At 40.8% G+C, this 21081-nt stretch overlaps 4 protein-coding genes across 4 annotated transcripts in view; 3 read left to right on the top strand and 1 right to left on the bottom strand.

Annotated features, from left to right (window-relative positions):
- Positions 1-17272, top strand: part of LOC136181134 (NLR family CARD domain-containing protein 3-like) — a 60498-nt gene extending 43226 nt beyond the window's left edge. Inside the window, exon 5 of the mRNA XM_065961564.1 lies at positions 17187-17272. The gene's annotated coding sequence lies outside the window, so the exon portion shown is untranslated. The remainder of the gene's footprint in view (positions 1-17186) is intronic.
- The window catches only part of LOC136181107 (NLR family CARD domain-containing protein 3-like), a 432016-nt gene that overhangs the window by 173184 nt on the left and 237751 nt on the right, over positions 1-21081 (bottom strand). The window lies entirely within an intron of this gene.
- The window catches only part of LOC136181101 (NLR family CARD domain-containing protein 3-like), a 785212-nt gene continuing 767740 nt past the window's right edge, over positions 3610-21081 (top strand). Inside the window, exon 1 of the mRNA XM_065961411.1 lies at positions 3610-3831. The gene's annotated coding sequence lies outside the window, so the exon portion shown is untranslated. The remainder of the gene's footprint in view (positions 3832-21081) is intronic.
- Positions 7280-9362, top strand: LOC136181145 (protein NLRC3-like). Its single transcript, XM_065961622.1, has one exon. The coding sequence runs from the start codon at positions 7593-7595 to the stop codon at positions 9129-9131; it is 1539 nt and encodes a 512-aa protein (XP_065817694.1). The 5' UTR covers positions 7280-7592; the 3' UTR covers positions 9132-9362.

The raw sequence follows: 21081 nt of genomic DNA, 5'->3' as shown, positions 1-21081 counted from the left end.
AGACAGAGGAAGAAGAGAAATACAGACAGAGAGGATGAAGAGAAATACAGACAGAGAAGATGAAGAGAAATACAGACAGAGAGGAAGAAGAGAAATACAGACAGAGAGGAAGAAGAGAAATACAGACAGAGGAAGAAGAGAAATACAGACAGAGAGGAAGAAGAGAAATACAGAGACAGAGAGGATGAAGAGAAATACAGACAGAGAGGAAGAAGAGAAATACAGACAGAGAGGATGAAGAGAAATACAGAGACAGAGAGGATGAAGAGAAATACAGAGACAGAGAGGATGAAGAGAAATACAGACAGAGAGGATGAAGAGAAATACAGAGACAGAGAGGAAGAAGAGAAATACATACAGAGAGGAAGAAGAGAAATACAGACAGAGAAGATGAAGAGAAATACATACAGAGAGGAAGAAGAGAAATACAGACAGAGAAGATGAAGAGAAATACAGACAGAGAGGATGAAGAGAAATACAGACAGAGGAAGAAGAGAAATACAGACAGAGAGGATGAAGAGAAATACAGACAGAGAGGATGAAGAGAAATACAGACAGAGAGGATGAAGAGAAATACAGAGACAGTTTTGTAATCTCAACAACATCATCTTTGTTTCCATCAGTAAGTCCTCTCTTACTGTTTCTTTTGAGTTCAGGCGTGTAAGAGCTGCAGTTGAATCTGAACAAACAACAACTCTCTCTGGCCTTCTCGATCCATTCAACCCTAACATTATAGCAGTTAGTTCTGCTGTAAACACGGATCACTTATTATTCATTCTTTTACATATTTCTATATCAAACTCAGATATGAACACTCCTGTCCCCACATGTCCACTCTCTGTCTCTTTGGATCCATCAGTAGGTATGTAGTTATAATATTTCTTTTGTAAATAATCTTCAACCAAATGCCCAATGTTAGCCACATTTCTTTCAATCCATTCTCACTTTTGCTCCACAAGTTGTAAGTCAACGCTAGGCACTGGAACAATCCATGGAGGGATATTAGCCCATCCAACATTTGGTCCATCAAGTGGAGTTTCTCCAAGGTGCTCTTTGCTGCTGCAGGAGCTGCACTATGGCCAAAGATACAACGAGCAAGAGCAGCTGGAAAACGGGCGTACTACAAAGGTGGTGCTGGGTTCAACAACGGACAGAGAGTCACTTAGGAGCGCCATACAAGATCACATTTGATGGTCTATGTAAGCCAGCAATAACAGGCGTTTAGCCTGCACACAGGTTGGATGGTTCAGTTCATATTATTTGATATTGAAGGGACGTTAAGTTTAAGGCTCTCTTTTGTGTCCTTTATATTTCAACTGGTTGGAATAGTTTGTTTATTAACAGTTGTTAGTTTGTGTTCACAATGAATGTTTCATTTTCTTGTTTCTCTCTTAATGCTCGAGAGAAAACACAAAGAGAAAATCTATATTTTTATTTTAAGGGTGAAAAAGCTAATTTTATATTTCTGAAGAAACACTTAAAACTAGAGGATGAAATATTCTGGATAAATCAATGGGATGACTTTGGTTCCACTAGATCAGCAGGCTCCTGTTCTGTGACCCTCCTGGTAAATTCATCACCTCTAGAAGTACTCATGATGGTCACTGGATAATTTACGTACTTGACATTAATGAGCACTTTTATATTTTGGTCAATAGGTATGGCTTTAATAACCTAACTCAAAACAAACAGTTGATTTTGGAGGTCTCTATTGTCACTGAATCCCTTAAACTATCCAACTGCCAACATTTTTATAGGAAGGATTTTAAATGTGATCTTTTCCTGAAGATATGAAAGTTATTATATCTGATGTGATGCTGGATAAATCTATCACTTCTTACATCTCTAAATGGGAATTCATGAAGTTCACATTTAGGGAGCACTCTGTTACATTTGGAAAATCTCTAAATAGAAGTAACAAATCATCAGAAATGAATATACTCAAAGAAATAAAAAGCTGCTGTAATAAGACATGACTTTGTGACAATGATAAACAAAAAGGACATATTCTACAAACACAGCTGGATGAACTCTGTGTGAAGAAAGCTGAAGGAGCCGACAGAAGATCCAGGGTCAAATGGATGGAGGAAGGGGAGGAAAGTATTTCTGTCATTGAGAGAAAAGAAGGCAGGAAAGAAATCCAATCAAAGCCTCATTAGTTCATGAACAAGTTAGTTCTGATCCAGTCTTGATGAAATGGTTTCTTTCTCTGGTAAACTAGACTCATCAGCCTTTTCTGTCATGGATGCTGACTCCTTCTTCAGCCATCTCTCAGCTCTTCTTCCTCATATAGACGAGGAGTTTGCAGAATGATGTGATGCTGATATTACTTCAGAGGAGCTCAAAGAAGCAGTAGATAGTCTTTCTTTGGATAAGTCACCAGGATGTGAACTTTTAGAAACATGTTTGGGAATTGTTAGAAAGTCCATTTTCTCTCATGTTAAAGGAAGCTACTGACAATAAGACATTCCCCCACACTATGAAACAAGGCATCTCGGTCTTTGCAGACACGGAGTATGTCAACAAGAGAGTCTGGCTCGTTTCTTGAGTTGGGCTGTTCATTATTGCACACAGAGCTTAAACTGTACATACACTTCAGATACTGACTCGTTTAGAGCAGAGCCCAGCATCAACAACGTGACCCAGCACGATAAACGACTTTCCATCTATAGTACGACGATCACAGAGACTGTTTGTACTCGTCAACATAAAGACGACTTAATCAGACAGCTCGGCTGATCGCTGGGATGTAACGCTAAAGTGATCACATTAAAACATACCATTGAATCTACCCTACTGTGATTGGCTGAATAGGAAGGAGACATCTGATTGGCTACAGACATTTCCATTTGTGAATCGAACCACAGCAGGGGAGTCTCAAAAGTCCCACACACAAATGCAGCGAGGTTCACACATGACAAACAGTTTGTAAAGGCAGACTGACAAGACAAGATCCAAATGTGTTTTTTTAATATATATCTATATCACACATTTGTGGATTTCTATTAAATATAAAACTATAAATATTTGTGTGTGAATCTTGTTTATTATTTGTGTATTTTTTTACATTAAAATACAATGCTAAATATTTGTGTGTGTATTGAAAACTATTTTTGTGGATAGAGTCCTTATAAATCACAAAATACATTTGTGAATCCTTCTGTGTGCATTCATGAAAATTGAGACTGATCTAACTCCATACTAAACAGACTCAGCTTCCTCTGATTGTCAGTTGACAAGGTAGAGACGTGTTGATTGGCTGGAGGCTTAGGCGTAAAGACTCTGTCAAAATTTGTGGTTGTAACTCAAAGCTTGTGCGTGTACCTTCAGGATCGCACGTGAAGATAGGGAATTTGTGCAATCTGAACTGTGAGCACAAAATCATTACACATCTTCACATTTTTTCACAACAACAGAATTGTTTTACATATGCTCAGACTATTTCTACAATTACAAATGTTGTTTGCACATGTGCAAACCTTACCTGTGTGCACAAAATATTTCACCAAAGTAACCTTTCACGAGTTCAAAATCTCATTTACAGGCAATTGATCCCATACAGCAGCCCTTCCTTTTTTACAGACCACTGCAGGACAACAGACTGCCTCAAACACTTTCATCAACTTCTATCATCACACAATATATCTGATATCAAAGCAGTAAAGGATCATCTGACACAATAAACAAGCTTCCTTCAATAAAATGTTATAAAGCTGTGACCTTTGATTCCCTGTTGCTATGGTGATTATTAGACTTTGGTATTTCCTGGTGTCAGGAGACTTGACTTTGACGTTGTCCTGTTGAGATGCAGATTAGTTCTCTGTGTTGAAGGTAAGAGACACTTTTTATACTGTTTGAAAGACTCATTTAATTTAAGTGTAAAAAGAGCTGTAAGCTAACAGTTAGCCACCGGATTCATTAGCTGCTCTGACTAAAGTAGAAGTGAAGGACACACAATGATCCTCAGTCCCGATGCAGGCTATGCTAACCATGCTAACAGGTTGATTAAAGACGAGCCCGCTCTGGAAGTTTCTTTCATTGAGATCATCACTTTATCTTTTGTAATTGAAATGTTTGAGTGATTATCATTTTGATTTGAACATTTTTCTTAATTACGTTTTCTTTACAGTGGAACATATTCATAAGAAGTTGTTGTAACTCTCTCAATCCGCTGACTGTGTTCTTGGTTAATCAATGACTTGTTGGGTTTGACTTGTTATTGTTTTATGATTCAAAGTCCTGCAGTGAAGCCTCCTCTGATAAGATAAAACTTTATTGATGTGTAGTGTCCTTTTTTTAATAAATCCAGAAAATAGGCAGGGTCAGTTTTTGCCTGTGACCGGACCAACAAAGACATCAACATTTTAAACTCTAAATCTAACTGTCCTTTTTAAGTTCTAAGTGGTGTTTTAAAGCTTGTTTGTCTTTCTTCAGAGACTGGACCCAGGAGACAAACAAATTGAGTACTAAAAGCTTTATTCATCTTTCTCAGAATCCAAAGCAGTGAGCCGCCTGCAGACGACTGACCAAGACAAAGAATATCACACAATATATACTTATCTTGCTGAGGGCGTGGAGATGGTATCCGCCTCCTCCACATGGGCTTTATAGATCCATCTGTGTCCCACATGGGCCTGATAGCTCTAACTATGTCCCACATGGGCCTGATAGCTCTAACTATGTCCCGCGTGGGCTTCACAGCCCCAGCCATGTCCCGTACATTGCCACATGCTATTTTCAGAAGTTAGCAGTCAAAAAAAAACCTACTGCAATGTCATGTCTTCTTGATAAATGGGGTATATATCTGGCCAACCATCTTGTGACCGGACATCGACACACCAACACAGCATGTATGGCAGGTTTTCTTGGAATGATGGTCCTTTTTCTTGTATTTGTCTCTCCTTCACCTCTCGTAAATGTCAGGTTAGCCTAAGATTTATTAATTAATTACCCCAAAAGCGAGCTCGTATGAAACTTGAGACCTCACTCTTTGACCATGCAAAATTTCATCTAAGCATTAACTTTTTTCACTCTATCCTTGATGAGTTTCACTTTGTAGGCTCAGTTTGAATTCATGTGCACATGTGCCCTTCTGCATTTCATCCTTAGTTGATTATGTTATGTTTATAATATGCAACCCTCACACTATTATTATTTATTTATCTAATTTGCATAATATGTGTCTTTTAGTTCATTATTATACTGAAATACTATTATGATTATTCATGACCACTTTATATAAATGTTGATTATAACGAATATAAATACATGCCTTCAGGTGGGACACTACAGATGCTAGAGGATCGATTCAAAAAAGTTCAATTCATAAAAGTTTAAATAAAATCATTTAAATTCATCAAATTAGAACAAGAAGGAGATGATGACAGATCTTAAAAAAGAGTGATTCATGTCCAAGTTACAGACTGTGCAGTGAATACATTCAGAACCTACAACTACTTTAATACTTCAGCTGGATAATCAGTCTGACAAGAACAGAACATCTGAGAGTAATAAATCATCTACTATAAGAGAGAACTGAAGATTAGATCATAACACCAGGTGAACCAGGTAGATGTGATGTTAGTAGACTGATGATGATGATGATGATGATGATGATGATGAAGGTGAACCAGGTAGATGTGATGTTAGTAGACTGACAGTGAGGTGATGATGATAATGATGAAGGTGAACCAGGTAGATGTGATGTTAGTAGACTGACAGTGAGGTGATGATGATGATGATGATGAAGGTGAACCAGGTCGATGTGATGTTTGTAGACTGACAGTGAGGTGATGATGATGATGATGATGAAGGTGAACCAGGTAGATGTGATGTTCGTAGACTGACAGTGAGGTGATGATGATGATGATGATGAAGGTGAACCAGGTAGATGTGATGTTAGTAGACTGACAGTGAGGTGATGATGATGATGATGATGAAGGTGAACCAGGTAGATGTGATGTTTGTAGACTGACAGTGAGATGATGATGATGATGATGATGATGATGATGAAGGTGAACCAGGTAGATGTGATGTTAGTAGACTGACAGTGAGGTGATGATGATGATGATGATGAAGGTGAACCAGGTAGATGTGATGTTTGTAGACTGACAGTGAGGTGATGATGATGATGATGATGATGAAGGTGAATCAGCAGCTTCTTCTCTTTGTTTTCTTCACAGCTGAAGATCTTTGACTGGATGTGACTTCAGCAGCTGAACTCCATCAGTGTTGTTGTAGTGACAGAGTGCAGCTCTCCCAGCAGGGGGCGCTCTGCTATGGATCAGTGTGAGGACACAGAGGAGGGAGTCCCTCCCTCTAAAACCTCTCTGTGTGAGGAACATGAAGCTCTGAGGTGAGGATCTCTAACTGTCCATGACTCTTCTCCATGTCACAGCTCAACACTCACATCTCTCCACCTTCATCATCATCATCATCATCATCATCATCATCATCATCATCATCACTGTCTCATCTGCTGCTCACAGTAACTAATAATGTTGTTTTTTTGTATCAGGATGCAGGAACAGAGACCAGACTCTCCTGGACCCACCTGTGTGTCCATGAAGAGTGATCGGTCTATGGGTCGCCCTATGGACTTTAAAGATGGACGTCCTGCTGATGGAAGGTGAGAATTAAAAATCAAGTTAATGTTATGTCTCTGTTGTTTAAAGACTCATATCTTGGCTCAGAGTTTCATTATATATATCTCGTTGTTTTCTTGTGTAATATGTCCTGTCACAGAGTTCAACAGGAGAGCTCCAACGTTCACAGAGATCAATCAGACCAGCAGACTCCAACAGACCTGGACTCCATCTTTATGGTGTGTTCAACACACTGTTAATTAATATACTACCATTACAATAATTTAATGCTAAGTTATTGTTCTGTTTAGACCAGCTGACCTTCAGACTGACAGATGAACCACATGTTGAGTTCTACCAGTTTATATTAAATATCCAGTGTCTCCTTCTGTTCCAGCTGCTGGAGGAGAACATCATCACCGATGTGAAGAACGAGCTGAAGAGAGTCCACAGGGTTCTGAGTCCACATTACCCAGAATGCTTACAGAGTCAGAGTGAGGATGACGAGCAGGGGAGAAGCTGTAAAGAGGCATTTTTGAAGATCACTCTGCACTTCCTGAGGAGAATGAAGCAGGAGGAGCTGGCTGACTGTCTGCAGAGCAGTAAGAACATTTTAACAGATTTAGTATTTTAGAAAAAGGACAAAGAGGTTTAAAGTTCCAATCTCAGATAGTCATGTCATCTATATCAGGATCTGTTCATTGATTTCAGTTCTTTCTTTTTTCAGGAACAGTCGCTGCAGAGTGCCGGCGTAAACTCAAATCTAACCTGAAGGAGAAGTTCCAGTGTGTGTTTGAGGGGATTGCTAAAGCAGGAAACCCAACCCTTCTGAACCAGATCTACACAGAGCTCTACATCACAGAGGGAGGGACTGGAGAGGTCAATGATGAACACGAGGTCAGACAGATTGAAACAGCATCCAGGAAACCACACAGACCAGAAACAACCATCAGACAAGAAGACATCTTTAAAGTCTCACCTGGAAGAGATGAACCAATCAGAACAGTGATGACAAAGGGAGTGGCTGGCATCGGGAAAACAGTCTTAACACAGAAGTTCACTCTGGACTGGGCTGAGGACAAAGACAACCAGGACATACACTTCACATTTCCATTCACTTTCAGAGAGCTGAATGTGCTGAAAGTGAAAAAGTTCAGCTTGGTGGAACTTGTTCATCACTTCTTTCCTGAAATCAAAGAAGCAGGAATCTGCAGGTTTGAAGAGTTCCAGGTTGTGTTCATCTTTGACGGTCTGGATGAGTGTCGACTTCCTTTGGACTTTAAAAACAACGAGACCCTGACTGATGTCACAGAGTCCACCTCAGTGGATGTGCTGCTGACAAACCTCATCAGGGGGAAACTGCTTCCCTCTGCTCACCTCTGGATAACCACACGACCTGCAGCAGCCAATCAGATCCCTCCTGAGTGTGTTGACATGGTGACAGAGGTCAGAGGGTTCACTGACCCACAGAAGGAGGAGTACTTCATGAAGAGATTCAGAAATGAGGAGCAAGCCAACAGAATCATCTCCCACATCAAGACATCCAGAAGCCTCCACATCATGTGCCACATCCCAGTCTTCTGCTGGATCACTGCTACAGTTCTGGAGGATGTGCTGAAGACCAGAGAGGGAGGAGAGCTGCCCAAGACCCTGACTGAGATGTACATCCACTTCCTGGTGGTTCAGTCCAAAATGAAGAACATCAAGTATGATGGAGGAGCTGAGACAGATCCACACTGGAATAAAAAGAGCAGGAAGATGATTAAGTCTCTGGGAAAACTGGCTTTTGAGCAGCTGCAGAAAGGAAACCTGATCTTCTATGACTCAGACCTGACAGAGTGTGGCATCGATATCAGAGCAGCCTCAGTGTACTCAGGAGTGTTCACACAGATCTTTAAAGAGGAGAGAGGACTGTACCAGGACAAGGTGTTCTGCTTCATCCATCTGAGTGTTCAGGAGTTTCTGGCTGCTCTTCATGTCCATCTGACCTTCATCAACTCTGGAGTCAATCTGATGCCAGAAGAACAAACAACATCCAGGTGGTCTAAAGGATTCAGAGAAAAACCTAACCCAAAACATTTATATCAGAGTGCTGTGGACCAGGCCTTACAGAGTCCTAATGGACACCTGGACTTGTTCCTCCGCTTCCTCCTCGGTCTTTCTCTAGAGACCAATCAGAATCTCATACGAGGTCTGCTGACACACACAGGAAGTGGCTCAAAGACCAATCAGAAAACAGTCAAGTACATCAAGGAGAAGATCAGTGAGGATCTGTCTGCAGAGAAAAGCATCAATCTGTTCCACTGTCTGAATGAACTGAATGATCGTTCTCTAGTGGAGGAGATCCAACAGTCCCTGAGATCAGGACGTCTCTCCACAGATAAACTTTCTCCTGCTCAGTGGTCAGCTCTGGTCTTCATCTTAATGTCATCAGAAAAAGATCTGGACGTGTTTGACCTGAAGAAATACTCTGCTTCAGAGGAGGCTCTTCTGAGGCTGCTGCCTGTGATCAAAGCTTCAAACAAAGCTCTGTACGTGCTCACATAACTATCCAGTTCAAATGTAGTTCTCTTTATTCAGAAAAAACAACTATAGTTTGTAATTGCTTTCATTTGTGTTCTTCTGAATCCTCTTCAGGCTGATTGTCTGTAACCTCTCAGAGAGAAGCTGTGAAGCTCTGTCCTCAGTCCTCAGCTCCCAGTCCTCTAGTCTGAGAGAGCTGGACCTGAACAACAACAACCTGCAAGAGTCAGGAGTGAAGCTGCTGTGTACTGGATTAAAGACTCTACACTGTTCACTGGAGACTCTAAGGTAAGGACTTATTCATGTGAAAGTTTACCCAATACGCTTAAATGTACTTAGTTTATTTGATATTTTGATTAACTTACCAAACATATCCTCTTCAGGCTGAGTGGTTGTAACCTCTCAGAGAGAAGCTGTGAAGCTCTGTCCTCAGTCCTCAGGTCCCAGTCCTCTAGTCTGAGAGAGCTGGACCTGAGCAACAACAACCTGCAGGATTCAGGAGTGAAGCTGCTGTGTAGTGGTTTAAAGACTCTACACTGTTCACTGGAAACGCTCAGGTAAGGACTTATTCATGTGAAAGTTTACCCAATAAGCTTAAATGTACTTAGTTTATTTGATATTTTGATTAGCTTACCAAACATATCCTCTTCAGGCTGAGTGTCTGTAACCTCTCAGAGAGAAGCTGTGAAGCTCTGTCCTCAGTCCTCAGCTCCCAGTCCTCTAGTCTGAGAGAGCTGGACCTGAGCAACAACAACCTGCATGATTCAGGAGTGAAGCTGCTGTCTACTGGATTAAAGAGTCCACTCTGTAGACTGGACACTCTCAGGTTAGTGTGCTGCTGATCCACATTATTCATCTAAGATCATGTTTTCTTGATGAATCATTTATTAAATGGGCCTTGGTGGTGGTTTAAAGTTTTACTGTATGTTTTCACATTAAAGCTGTAAAGCTCTGAGCTCGTTCTATAGCTCTCAGTCTTTTAGTCTGAGGAAGCTGGACTGGAATAAAGAAAGTTAAATATGAAGTTCTTTCCCCACCAACAAACAAACCATGGATAATGTTTGGACCATAAAGAACTAAAGAATCTTTATTTCAGATGAAACAGTTCAGAACTGTTTCTACATCACTGCTGATGTCAAAGCAGTCTGTGTGTTTATCTCACGCTCTGTCTTACCTTCACTATTTGTCACCAGAGTAAATATTGATTAGTATCAGATTATGAAGTCTATTCTGTTCAGCTGCATGGTTATGACGGGATGTTACTGGTAAAACAGAGAAGAACGGACCAATGGATGTTAAGCATGTTGTGTGTGTGTGTGTGTGTGCGTGTGTGTGTGTGTGTGTGTGTTGGTGTTTATATGTGTAAGTGTGTGAGTGTGTGTGTGTGTGTGTGTGTGTGTGTGTGTGTGTGTTGGTGTTTATATGTGTAAGTGTGTGAGTGTGTGTGTGTGTGTGTGTGTGTGTGTGTGTGTTGGTGTTTATGTGTGTGTGTGTGTGTGGGGGTGTGTGTGTGTGTGTGTGTGTGTTTGTATGTGTGTGTGTGTGTGTGTGTGTGTGTGTGTGTAGTCTGTCAGGTTGTCTGATCACAGAAGAAGGTTGTGCGTCTCTGGCCTCAGCTCTAAGCTCCTCCCCCCTGAGACATCTGGACCTGAGCTACAATCATCCAGGAGAACGAGGAGAGAAGCTGCTGTCTGCTGGACTGGAGGATCCACACTGCAGACTGGAGACACTGAGGTACAGACAGACACACAGAAGCTGTCTCACTGTTTCTGAATGATGAACTCTGCTTCTTGTCTGATGCTGGATTTAAATGAAGATGTATGAAATAGATTCTGATCTGGTTTCTTCCTCCAGGTTGGACCATAGTGGACTGCACAGACTGGATCCTGGTCTGAGGAAGTGTGAGTGTGTTTTCATTTCTCTTCATCAGAACACAGCAGCACATGTTGGAGTGTAGAAGAGTAAATGCTCTTGAACAATCAGACAGAGACTATGGTTTGTGAATAGAGGATTTGTTTATGTCTCTCTGAGAAGTAAATAACAATAACTTAGATTTATATAGCGCCTTCCATGAAACCCAAGGATGCTTTACAAAGTGTGTGTGTGTGTTTTTGTGGGGGGGGGGCGTAATTGGAGACAACAAGAGAAGAATAGAAAAACACAAACAGAGAAGAGAAAGGATAGAAACACTAGACAAACAAATGAAGGAGAAAGGGAGTGGGTGATCAGCTGAGGGGAGTGTTAGATGAGGCTGAATGCTTTGGTGAACAGATGGTGTTTGAGGAGGTTTTAAAAAATGACCAGGGGTCTCATTTATAAAAGAGTGCGTAAAATTCATACTAAAAATGTACGTGTGCCAAAAACCCAGAAATGGCGTGCGCACAAAATGATTCAGAGTTATAAAACCGTTCGTACGCACACCTGCATGCAATGTTCCCTTTATAAATCACCATCCACCTGGAAATGTGCGCACGTAGATTAGTCCCATGTTCCGCCCTCTACACGCCCACATTCAACCATAAACGGTCAATGCAAAGCAGCTCGTGAATGAAAATGCATACAAACGAGGGGGCAGATCAAAGGTTTCCAGCGTTGGATCACGAAAACGGAAGTTTAGACAAAGAAACAAAACTTTCTGACCCAGAAACAAAGGAACTTGTGAATGAAGTGAAGGATAAAATGGACATATCGGTAGTTTGCTGCAGCAGGAGGATCACGAACTGAAGAAAATTCAGAGAATGACACCACGTCGCTGCTGCATTCACGCTGTCCTATGTGCCAAAACATCCACCGTTCATCATTACGCACGAGTATATCTGCAATGTTTACATGTTTACAGGACCCACACTGATTTCTTCATATAGTGGCAGAGAGGACACGTCAGTCAGCATTCTCCCTCACTCTATCATATTATTAATCAAAGGTTTGATCAACCAACAAAAACTTTGAATTGTTGGCCACATATTTTCGTGGGCATCTCCGTCTGCACTGTGACTAATTATGATCAAATATATGGCTTAATGATCGTGTCAGAGATGCCCCGACTTAATGTCCACACTTGAATTATTTTCAGAATAAATACATGCAGCTGATGAATATGTGCTGAGTATGGAGGAGGTGAAATGTGTGAAGCCATCGCCATGTCTCTGTGCACTCTTTATTAAAACTAAAAATCACAATTGATGATAAATGCAAGATATTGAAATATATTAATGAAAACTGGAGGCTCTATGGTCTTTGTGTTAGTCTAATGTTTAACTCTACATCAGTGATTACATTAGTGTATAAGTCCGGTCCTCTGAGGTCCGTCCGGGATGTTGGGGTTGTATCAAGTCAACTTTGGTTATATTCTTTAATAATTATACTTAATTATTAATAATATAAATAAAATATCATAAACTATGTTTAATCTCGTTTTGGGGCACCAACCTGTAATCAGGTAAATATAACCAAAATATCACTCAAATCAGTCTCAAATTAGTTATTTAATTACTAATATTATTAATCATGTATAACTATATTTAATAAATTGAAGGCGTGAAATCCGTACACAAAGCCTTCGCACCCAGCTTATATCACAATGCAAATACACAGTAATCACAAACAACTGCTCTCTTAAATTATAACAGAATTTATTTAAACAAAGCAACATCAATCCAAAATCAATGAACTTAATTAAACAAAAAACTATTATAAACTAATCTAAGCAACAAACATTATCAAGCAAAGGCTTGTGGAAGGGGTGTGAATGTAGGTGTGTGTGTGTGTGTGTGTGTGTGTGTGTGTGTGTATGTGTGTGTGTGAGAGAGAGAGAGAGAGAGAGAGAGAGAGAGAGGGGGAAGAAGAAAGGGGGGGGAGATGGCTTCGTACCCTCGTGGTCGTTCACGATGGCGAAAACCTAACAAAGACCTGGGTGCGTGCGTGTGTGGATGAAAGGGAGAGAGAAGGGGGGGGAAGATTACTTCGTCCCACGTGGTCGCCCTTCCGATGGCACACACATAACAAAGGCCTAAATGTGGCCTTAAAAGAGACTGAGTTCGGCCCTACACAATCTGTGTCTCTGAGGCGTTTGGATAGCCGCGAGTGTATAGATCTCTGTGTGTAATGGCGCGGTGGTGGAGTTGGTCTCCAGATGTACGTTTACACGGGAATATGTGTGTGTGTGTATGTGTTCGTAGAAGGGGAAATAAAAGAGAATAAAAGAGAAATGCGTGCCTGAAGAAGCCGGATCACAGTCCGACTCCCGCGCCACAACTCGGAGTAATTCCCTTCATTCACAGAAACAAACCAATAGCCGAATTCAGGTTAATACGGCTTACACTGGCCTTTCTGATCAGAAGAGTAATACCCGGTTATAACGCTGTTACGCTAAACACATATAGGACGCAGCGGTCCGAAACAACAAGAGTTTTAAATAGTTAAAACTCAGGACGCAGCGGTCCAACAAAGATAAAAATTACAGTTTCTGCTTTGATCAACAATTGTTAAAAACACTCTCTAAAGCTAATTCTGCCCAGACCTGATTAAGCCTCACTTGTGAATCGCTTTGTCCGCGATTGGTGAAAGGAAAAGAGTCCGGCGATGGAGCAGATCTTCTGTCCGTCCTGGTGCAGAGGCGTCTGATGGCGGCGAGGGTCCCTTACGGCGAGAGCGGCTTCGTTGGTTCTCCGTCGAGTGGAAAGATGTCCGTTGATGTCCTTTCGTTGCAGGACGGAATAAGACCGTTATCTTTCTGATAATCTGTTATAGTCTGACGCTCTCCGAGAAACTGAAATGTGTTCACTGGACAATCCGAGCTCGGAATTTAGAACACTGCCGGCCGCGGATTACCTGCGCGCCAAAAACTTAAAACAAAGGAAGATTGTTGCAGGAAACAGGAGATCTTCTTGGGTCTCCGAGCAGCAAAGGTCAGCGCGTGAAAGAGGGTGAGCAATGGAAGTCTTGGAGCTTTGTAGCCTGGCCTGCTCCATGGGGGGTCTACCTCAGGTCCCCTCCAATGAGGAGAGAGAGGTTCCGGTCCCCCCTTTACTTCACGCGTAGGTGTGAAGTACCGCAGGGGATTCTGGGATTAAGAGTCCTTTTAGGCCTCTTTGTGATCTCAGTGAATAACTCAAATGAGGCTTTTACAGAGGTGCAGGCCCAAGTCCATTGTTTGACTGTCCTAAGCCTGCGTGGCCCAACAGGGAAAATGAAGGCGAGACGGCGCTGATGCAGTATGTATGTGGCAGACTTTTATTTTTTATTTTTATTTTATGTTTATATATTGTCATAATGAAAGTTACTTATTGGAAACGGCTCACTACATGCGCGATTATAGCCTAAATAAAACCATCGGTTTGAATGATTCTGATGACGTGGATCTGTCAGTAAAGTTTGATATTTAGTGAAATAGGTTTGCTTTGTTGTTAAGGGAGCGAGCATTCTGCAGCATAAATGAGGCGGTGGTGTATTCTGAAGCAGAGGGGGAGAGAGGAGTGGTTCTGTCAACACACACAACAACAGGTATCAGGTTTCTGGTGTGCACGTGTGATTTGTTGTGATAATGGCGCCGGTCAGACACTACAGTGGGGATAGCATGGTCAGTGTAAACAAACTTGCATCGGGCAGCCCTTTGGACAGACAACTGATCTCTTACCAGGAAAGAGTGTGTGTGTATGTGTGTGTGTGTGTGTGTGTGTGTGTGTGTGTGTGTGTGTGTGTCTTGTGTATCAGAACATGATCTTATGACTTGGCTAAATTCAGAGGTTAGATAACTATTGGTTTGTGCCTGCTGCTGTCCAGATTGTGTTTCTGTTATGATTAAACCTTTCAAACTACAACAGGATGAGGGCTGGAAGTAACACAAAGTGATGATAAAAGTGAGGGTGATGGAAACTCATGAGAGTTTAAATATGAAATGAAAAATGTAAACTGAAATAAAAGTGATAATCCAGTGAATAGAAAATCACCATTCATCACATCCAACAGAAATGTATATTTTACAACATGCAGTTTTTGTGACATTTCACATTTTGATGTTGGCTGCTGGCCAGCTGCTCGTAGTCGAGCTCGTGGAGCTCATCAACTTTAAAAACAGCAGAAATCATTTTTGATTTGATGTTCATTTTCATAAACATGTAAATATGCAGAGTCTCCAACATCAAATTCTCTCCTCAAAAACATCCAGACGTGAATTCAGTGATGAAATAGAAACAGAATATCTTTAGAGACATAAGCTAGCTCTCCTCCTCGTCTTCTGGCTGTGCAGACAGTAAGGCACACAGCAAAGTCCACGATCACCATAGTACAGGCCAGCAGGAACATCCAACAACAATACACAAGTCAGCTGCAGGCCGCCAGGTGTCCAGGTGAGGTCGGGACGGCGTGGCCTACACCTTAGACAAGCAGAGAAAAACTCACAAGGACTGAGTTATCATCTGTCTCTTCAGATTTTGATCTGTTCATCCAGTCCAGTTAAATTTCAATTAAAACAAAAACATATGTTGTAGAGCCTAGATTGATGGAAAAGAAATGGTCTCCATGACTTCAGAAACACAGTTTAAAACTAGTTAGACAGGACAAAGGGACGTGGCACACTCCTGCTGCCATCACATTGTGTGTGACAGTGAAAGTGGAAATGAGGCTCCTGTTTGTGCTGAATGTGACCTCTGAGGACAGAACAGTTGGAGACAGCAGATGGTTCATAGATTCTTTGTGCTGCACTTTGATTAGTCAGACTTTATTCACTGCATGTGTTTGTTGATTTGGATCTCCATTCTTCCTGGCTGCCATGGTAACTCCATTTGAACTTGATTAGAAGTGGATTATTACATTTCAGTGCTGTCAAACATCATTCAGTGCTGAATATGAACTGTAAGTTTGATTGACTCTCAGTAAGTAGGGGTGTAACGGTACACAAACATTTCAGTTCGGTACAGTTCTCAGTTTTGAAGCTTCGGTTTGATACATTTTCACTACAGTAAAGGGACCTGATGCAACGCTTTTTTTTCTTTATTAGGAACATTTATAATTTCCCTTTTTCACATTGGACTAAGTGCAGCATCGACAGTTCAGACTTGTACACCTGCTCAGGTTACTTTTTAATAACATTTTAAATTAAACATTGTAATAAAAAAACTTTAAATAAACTTATGTTGCATCCTTCAACCAAAAGAGTCTCCAATAAATAAAAGATATGAATGAAATAAAGTATTTTAGAATGAAATGAAGTCATTAAAATAGCCTATATATAAAAATATTTCTTTTAAATTACACTGACACCTTTTAGTTTATGAAGGCAACACTTTTTTGAATGCTCTTTGAGCACATAATAAAACTAATCACATCTGGGACAGTGTAGTTTCAGAACTATTAATATTTCCCTCTGTTGATATAAGAACTTCAATGGCATTTTTTATGGCTTTGGCCCGTTTAGAATTACTAGCAAAAGGCTGTCTGTTTTTTCCTAGTTGCAGTGATGTTTACGTTCGCGTGCTGCCTTTTCAAGTGCTTTAATAAGTTGGACGTGTTGCCTGTGACGTACCCGATGTCCGCTGAACATCAACGGCACACTACTCTCGTCTTGTCAACGTCTCTTTGTCCATTATTGTGGGAATGGGGAGGGAGGTGTTCATTCTATCATGCTGCAGGTTATTCTCCCACACAGACGCGTCTCCCCCTCCCCTGTTGCTCTTAGTTTGAGCGGGATCATCGCTGAAAATGAAAACAAAACTTAAGAGTAAGTCTGTAAAAAGAACTCCATCCCGGTTATATGCAACTGTCCAGACCAACAGGACTTTAGGAACTACTTATCTGCACAGTTTATGTTTGAACTTTTTTACAAGTTATTAACTAAAAGCTGTGTCCCATACCAGCAGCCACAGCCTTCCTCCACCCTGAGGTGTGCTTCTGCTTTGCGGTCCGTGTGGGAACACAGATTAAATCACTTTTGTTCTGCACGTACTCGGATCAGTCCTGTACTGAAACGGTCCGGTCCGAGTACGTGTACCTTTACACCCCTATCAGTAAGTGTCAGTAAAGTTGTTGATGAATGAACAGATGATAACCTGCAGCTGTGTTGTGTCTCGTTCTCTCCATCAGACGCCTGTGAGCTGGAACTGGACACAAACACAGTGAACAGAAACCTCAAACTGTCTGACAACAACAGGAAGGTGACACGTGTGAAGGAGCTTCAGTCATATCCTGATCATCCAGACAGATTTGATAACTGGTGGTCTCAGCTGCTGTGTAGGACTGGTCTGACTGGTCGCTGTTACTGGGAGGTCGAGTGGAGAGGAGATGTTAATGTATCAGTGAGTTACAGAGGAATCAGAAGGGGAGGAGACAGAGCTGAATGTTTGTTTGGATTTAATGATCAGTCCTGGAGTCTGATCTGCTCTGACGAAGGTTACTATGTCTGTCACAATAACATAAGAACAGAGATCTCCTCCTCCTCCTCTTCCTCCTCCTCCTCTGTCTCTAACAGAGTAGCAGTGTATGTGGACTGTCCTGCTGGCTCTCTGTCCTTCTACAGAGTCTCCTCTGACACACTGATCCACCTCCACACCTTCAACACCACATTCACTGAACCTCTCTCTCCTGGGTTTATGTTCTGGACTCTTGGTTCTTCAGTGTCTCTGTGCCGTCTATCAGTCTGAGAAACACTGCTGACTGAAGATCAGCTGACTCTGTTCACTCTGTCCAGCTGGTCTGTTTCATGGTTGGGGGGTGTGATAATGGGGGGTGGGGGTGGTAATGGGGGTTAAATGTTCTACATTACAGAAAAACAATGGACCCCCTTCTTTAATGTCTGTATTGTTCTGATCTCACCAATAAAAAACAAGTGACAATTAAACAATTAAAGTCCTCCTCCTGCTGTCTTGATATTGGCAGCAGGAGGAGGAGTCATGGCTCCAGATCTGTTACAAATGGTAAACTTGTCTCTCAGGTGTCTTCCCACAGGCCCTGAAAACAGCAGTCATCAAGCCACTACTAGAAAAGAACAATCTAGACAATAATGAATAATTACAGGCCTATATCAAATCTTCCTCTGTTAGGTCAAATGATAGACAAAGCTGTGTTTCAGAAGTTAAATAACTTCTTGATATTGAAAGACTCATAGAACAGATTACTTTTTTTTGTTCCTTTTTTTGCAGAAATCTCTTAAACAACTTCAGCCCTGCTCAAAACTACCAAACATTCAATCATTTTGAGGATTTTAACCCTTTAGATGCCAATTTCATTACTTGATTCACTGTTGTTATTTATAAAAAAAAATGTTTCCATATAACAAATATTTGGTGGCTGGGGGCTTTTAAAAAAATCGGTCTTGGATATGTCAAAGATTAGTCAAAATATTGATTTCGATGCATTGTTAGTTTTTCTGTAGCATCAGATTTAAAATGTACTACCCTCTTGAGTCATTAAGGACAAAAATGTTCACTTCCAAAAACTGCTATAAAAATAGTACAGATTATTTTTTTTCTGCTTTTTTAGGTTAAATCTTTTGATCAACTTCAGTCCTGATCAAAACGATCAAATATTACTTTATTGGTATTATTCAAAAGAAAAATTAACAAGAATTTTTTTTTTTAATATATATATATAAATAAAATAAGACATACTGCAAGAAGCTTGTTGGGTGTGATTCTCAAGCCATTTGAAAAATGGTCCAAGAAACTTGCAAAATGAAGAGAGCTAAATTAGTCAGACAGTTTCTCCTCAGGGATGATGTCAGCAGAACGACTACAGGCAAGAGGGACACAATAACTAAAGAGACAGAGGAGGCTACTGTCTGATACTTTACTTACTCTCCACAAGTAATATGTGTCAGAGCACCAACACATTTCCTATGCCTTCCTTTGTGGTCAGAGACCATTTTGGGTTGTTCCACCAAAAGAGAGAGACGTGCCAATGTAAGACACGTGAATTTTGTAGTACATGGCAAATATAATCTACAAGCTGGGTATTGTAAACTGAAGAAGCATAGAAGAAATGTCTGACAGCACTGTCTGCAGCAGCCCAAAGGCATGTGTCTGTATATCCCTTGAACAGGTCTTCATGTAAGGTGGTGACCCTGCCCCAGGGATGTCAGGAGAAGGTGGAAATCTCAAAGTGGAGAGACTAAAGTGAGTACAATCATCGTTAAAAAAGATGTTCTAATGCCAGAGGATGAGCATGTGGTACAATTCCAAAACAGGCTTTTTAACTTCAAGAGGCACCTTTTGAATATTCCTGAACCTCACTGCTAAAGATGCCCTGATCCACACAGATTTCAGTGAAAGTTGTTCTTGTAAATATTACAATGAAATTCAGTCAGTCCACTTTTGGAGGGTCACATCAGCAGGTGACCCTCCACACTGGTGTGCTTTATCTGGCCCTTCTGCACCATCTCCCCCAGTAGAAGGCACGACCCACCTCCAATATGGGCTCATTTGGACCCCATTCTTCAGAACACAAATCACAGAGAGAGAGAGAGAGAGAGAGAGAGAGAGAGAGAGAGAGAGAGAGAGAGAGAGAGAGAGAGATCAAATTAAAACTGTATAATCAAGAAGTGGAGAGAGTAAGACACTTTAAGTTTTTAGGCTTCTGGTTTGATGAGAGGATTACATGGGCTGCATGTTCAGAAAGTTTGAAATGTTGTGAGTGGGTTTAGTTGGAAGTGAGTGGGGGGCAGACTGCTGTGAAAGCCATACAGGATGAATAAGATCAGTATTAGATTATGGTTGTATTGTATATGGATCAGCAGCAAGCACAACTCTTAAAAAAATAGATACTATCCAATATCAGGAATTAAGACTGTGTACAGGTGCTTTTAAAACAACACCAACACTGAGAGCAGTCATTTGTTCAGATTCAAGTTCATCACTCATCAGTTTACAGTCATTCAGACAGCAGACATTTAGACAACAAACACTATACAGAAGTCAAATGATGTTTTTATTGGTACCTGCACACAAAGGCTTCAAAGGAAATGAATTAGCAGACAAGGTGGCAAAGGAGGCTACAAAAAATACTCAAATGGATTTGATAGTTAGCATTAGTGGCACAGAAGTGAAGAGCATTATTAAACAGAGACTGAAGGAAAAGGTGGCAAGACTCAGATTTGGACACACTGGATTCAATAACACATTGTTCAAAACAGGAAAACACTAATATGACTACTGTGGACAAGAGGAGACAGTGGAACATGTTGTTAGACACTGTCAGAAATAAAGTTTAAAAAGAAGAGAGATGATGGAGAACCTGAAAGAAATTAAAGGCTTTATATGTGATTTTTTGATCCAGCAGATGTCGCCCTTGAGCACCAGCATGAAACCAAAACAACCCGCGGTGCATTGTTGTGTTAGCATGCTAATGCTAGCGATCTTTATTATGCTGGTATCTTCACACTGCATGTAAATTTACCTGAAATGAGCGTGATCTAGAAACACAGTTAAGCAGTGAGTACAGTATGTTATTCTTCTTTTCTCTAGTCCCTCAATTAAACAACTTTTATACACGAGGGGAGGAGTCAGCCAGCCGGCCGTCCTGGCGATGTAAACAAACTGAAGATAGGACTCTGAAAACATCACAGACAGTGAGACTCGGGTGTTACACCCATTGTAGACAGTCATGACTCACAGAGTTATTTTCAGAGGATATACTTGATTTATATTATATTTAAGTGTGAAAAATCACATATAAAGACTTTAAAGTATATTTGGATTTAATAGATATCTTACAATATAACTTAGAAAATGAAGCTGTAGGACAAACTCAGTTGGTTGACAAGATATAATAGATTTTTATCTGGTTATTATTATTATTATTTACAGAAAGTAGTAAACAATAGATATTTTGATCCACACTCCTGACCAGTAGCTGGCAGAAATGCACCAGTTTGTTGTTTGCCAACCGCCATAAAACCAAGAAGAAGAAGAAGAAGAAGAAGAGCAGGCGATGGAGTGAGTAGATTTATTTCAGAGCACTGCAGAGCAACCTTTTTAAAGTATAA

The sequence above is a fragment of the Labrus bergylta genome, chromosome 2 (assembly GCF_963930695.1).
Source record: "Labrus bergylta chromosome 2, fLabBer1.1, whole genome shotgun sequence".
Lineage (NCBI taxonomy): Eukaryota > Metazoa > Chordata > Actinopteri > Labriformes > Labridae > Labrus > Labrus bergylta.
The sequence above is the reverse complement of the archived record's forward strand: the minus strand, read 5'-3'. Positions and strand labels throughout refer to the sequence as shown.